This window comes from Manis javanica, chromosome 11, assembly GCF_040802235.1.
Source record: "Manis javanica isolate MJ-LG chromosome 11, MJ_LKY, whole genome shotgun sequence".
Taxonomy (NCBI): domain Eukaryota; kingdom Metazoa; phylum Chordata; class Mammalia; order Pholidota; family Manidae; genus Manis; species Manis javanica.
The window spans coordinates 26,697,566-26,701,548 of record NC_133166.1 but is presented as its reverse complement, the minus strand read 5'-3'; the positions used below and the strand labels follow the sequence as shown (position 1 = coordinate 26,701,548).

General features: G+C 45.4%; 1 protein-coding gene across 1 annotated transcript; it reads right to left on the bottom strand.

The window, feature by feature from the left end:
* Positions 1-2,374: 2,374 nt before the first annotated feature.
* Positions 2,375-3,316, bottom strand: LOC108385290 (olfactory receptor 56A3-like). The gene has a single exon (XM_036996502.2). It carries the CDS (start codon positions 3,314-3,316, stop codon positions 2,375-2,377), a length of 942 nt encoding a protein of 313 aa, XP_036852397.2.
* Between the last annotated feature and the right edge of the window lie 667 nt (positions 3,317-3,983).

The following is a 3,983-nucleotide window of genomic DNA, read 5'->3' as shown; positions in this document are numbered from 1 at the left end:
TTTATCTGTCTGCCTCATCTTCTCTGTATTCCTGTTCTCTGATTTCTATTCCATTAACAGTCTCTTGCACCTCATCCAGTCTGCTCCTAAGACCTTCTATTGATTGTTTCATTTCTGTTATCTCCCTCTGGGCTTCATCCCTTAGTTCTTGCATATTTCTCTGCAGGTCCATCATCATGGTTATGAGTTTTAGTTTCAATTCTTTCAGGAAGATTGGTTGTATCTATCTCACCCGGCCCTCTCTCTGGGGTTGTCTGAGTGATATTTGAGTGGGCCATATTTTCTTCATTTTTATGGTAATAGAAGTGGTCGTTGACAGGTGGTGCACGTGTCAGCTAGGAAAGTAAAGTCCCTTCTTGCTTGCTGGTCACGTTACACTTTTCTGCTGCCTGTCTCGGTATTCACACACTGGGTGCAGTCTCTTGGATTATCTCCTGAGCTGCTGTGTGCAGGGTGTCCCTCAGTATAGCCTAGGGTACTGCAGGGGGTCACAGATGCTCTGGATGTGTTCTTCTGTTGGAACGGCACCCCTTCATGCCTTCCAGACTTTGCCCTGCCTTCCTCTCTCTGTGCCGGGCAGCTGTGTGCCTGCAGCAGCTTCTGAGTCTGTCCCAGTTAGCTGCACTGGGAGAAGACTCTGTGTGTTTGCTGTGGGTGGGGCTGTTCTCTGGCTGTACCGCAGCTGGTTTTCTTGCAGTGCTGGCTGAGGGGAGTGAATGGCAGGATGCTTATCCTTGTGAGGGCTTCAGGGTTGTGTTACCCCACAGTGGTTTAAAGTATCTGAAGTTCCTTAGGATTAGCTGCCTGCTGGGCTGAGTGTGCTGGTACGATTTTGTCCAGCTGTTAAGCCCTTGTTCCTTCAAGACTTTTAAAGCACCTGCTTTTGTTTTGTCTCAGGGGAGCCAGCTGTGGGGACCCACTGGCAGTCTCCCTATCGGATTTTACTTTTCCGTTTCTCTTGTATCCAGTACACCATGAAATGTGGTTCTATGCTCCCAATGCAGATTTCTAGGACTGGTTATTTAGTAGTCCTGTGCTTCCATTCCCTCTGCACTCTGATTTCTTTCCTCCTGTTGGTGAGCTGAGTTTGGGGGAGTGCTCAGTTCCCGCCATGTCTTGGCTTTGTATCTTAGCCTTTTCGTGACATGCTGTGTTCTCACAGATGTAGATGGAGGCAGGCTGTTAATCTGTGTCTTCTGGTATTTTAGGCATAGTTTTATTTGTTGTGTTTTAAAAAATATATATGGTTTTGGGAGGAGATTTCTGCCACCGCTGTCAGATTTTTTTGTTTTCATGGCGATCCACCCTACTCACGCCACCATTTTGAGCCGTTCTCCTATCAGATACTTTCTCAAGTTGCCAGATACTGTACTGCTCACACAGGTACATTATTCCATTTCTCATTATCCTGTTAAGATGAATATATTCCTACAACTTCTGCTTTTGTTCCTCCATGCCAAACGTTAAGCATCTAAAAACAACAATACTTTATATTTTTGTGTCTTAGATGCTCATAGGAATCCCAGGACACAGAATGTGCTTACTAACTGTCCAATTAATTAAAAAAAATGTTTGAACAGTTTATTTTATGTTTCTGTATCATTGCTGGATCCTGTCATGCAAACCTTAAAACCTTTTATCATGAGAATACAGCTGCGTGTACATACCATTGACTATGACACGTGTAATCCGAAAGGTGCATGTCAGCAGCACACACCCATTGGGAGGAGAATTGAGGCTCTGTCAAATCTACTGAAGCTTATTACTAATTTTTACACACATGAACAATCCAGGCACAAACCCTGACCTTTTCCAAGGCACATTACAAAAGGTACCTCATTTACAAGAGAAGGAGACAGAGACAGAGACATAGAGACAAAGACAATGATGCAGTTGAAGCCTGAGAGGAAAAGAGCTGATTACTGACTAGGAGCATCCTCCCATCATTCAGGACAGAAGCTTCACTCCTGTGCCCTTGTCTCCAATATGGTCCCTTCTCTGGAAATAGGAATAAGAACACATCACATAACACAATGCACAAAATATCCACAGTTGTATTTTCAAGAATAAAAACCATGACCTATTAACAGCTGCATTTTCAAGAACATAAATTTATTCCCTTAGAACCTGCTCCCAGGACTCTTAGTACTTTGCACAAAAGACAATCTGTATGGAAAGATAGGAGCAAGGGACAAGGAGATTCTGAATGGACAGTGAGAGAAAAAGACACTTCCAGTGAAACTAATTTTATTAACGAGGGCACGATATCCATTTTTCACAGTTTAGATGATACCTAATTGAAGTAAACTTCAGGCCATTCACCTTTAATGGCTTCAGAGCCACCTTCCATTAGGAATGCAGAGATCCAGTGTCCTTACCACCCTTTCCTCAGTAACCTCTGGATGCCTTGCTTGATCTCCTGGGTGCGCACTCCATAAACAATGGGGTTGAGGGCAGCAGGGATGACATGGTGGAGGACATTGAGCAGGACCGGCACCTCAGCAGAGACCTTTTTCTTGGCCACATGCGTGAGGACGAAGACCAGCAGGACGGTGCTGAAGAAGAGGATGAGGATGAAGTGGGAGCCACACGTGCTCAGGGCCTTGGCCACAGCACCCTCTGCCTTGAGTCTCAGCACAGCTCTCAGGATGAGGGTGTAGGAGAGGAAGATGAGGATGAGGTCGGATCCTAGCAGAGTCCAGCCTCCAGCAAATTGGAGGAGGCGGTTGAGTGTGACATCATCACAGGAGAGCCTGGACACAGACATATTGGCGCAGATGCAGTTCTCAATGACGTTTCTCCCACAATAATGGAGACGGGCAGAGAGGATGGGGATGGGCATTGTGAGAAGGACATTCCTGGCCACAATAAAAATGGCAGCCTTACCCACAAACTGGTCATTGATGATGGACGGGTACCTCAGTGGGTTGCAGATGGCAACATAGCGGTCATAAGCCATTACCATGAAGGTGCAGGACTCCATGGCAAGGAAACTGTTCATGATGTACATCTGCAGGAAGCAGGCAGAGAAGCTGATGGACCTGAGGTCAAACCAGAAGATGGCCAGGACCTTGGGGATGACGGTGAGGCAGAGCACCATGTCCAGCAGGGAGAGGAGGCTGAGCAGGTAGTACATGGGCTCGTGCAGAGAGGCCTCCCTCCAGATGGTGATGAGGAGAATAGTGTTGGTCCCCATGGCCAGGACGTAGAGGAGGGTGAGGGGCAGGGACAGCCCATGCTGCCAACTGGGATACCTGACAAAACAATTCAGGAGGAATTCTGAAACCTCACTGGAGCCATTTCTGTGTGGTGTCATCTTGGATATGTTGTTTCTGCAGATTTCCTTTGATGGTCTACAAAGTTAGGATCAAAATTAGCCTCTGCTGTACTTACAGTAGGAGAAAAAGTCAACGTGACAGTGTGTAACTTACGGCTGTAGCAGGTGATTTTGTTTTCCTTGGAGATTTTGTGCACTAATAAACTGAAGATAAATTACTTTAAATATTTTGGAAGTGTTATTTTTCTTCATTTCTCAAATTATGTAAATTCCTGATTTTAACATATTTGTATTGTAGAATTGGTCATTTCAGTAAGCTACCAGGCAAAGTCCTTTCCTTTGAAGATTGTGATCCTCCTTTTTGAGCAGCTGGAGGTGGGGAAGTTAGTCTTCAGTGATTCATCTGTGAATCCCTTGCCCAGTTGCCCACAGAATGGCCCCAACACCTGTGGCAGGTACCATCTGTGTTGTCAGTCCTTCCTTCTTATTTACCTTTTATTTACCCTTTATATGCTGTGGTCCCAAGGTTAAGGTATGTCTTTTTTCTCAAGGAAGTGATAATCCTTGGCAGGTGGGAATTAGCTAGATAATTATGAGACTGAACGATAAGAACCGAAATAGGGCATTTGGGCAGAGTGTAGGGCAGGATGAAGTTCTTTCACATGAACATGAAGTATTCCCTGTGCTCCCCTGCTGCTGAATTTAA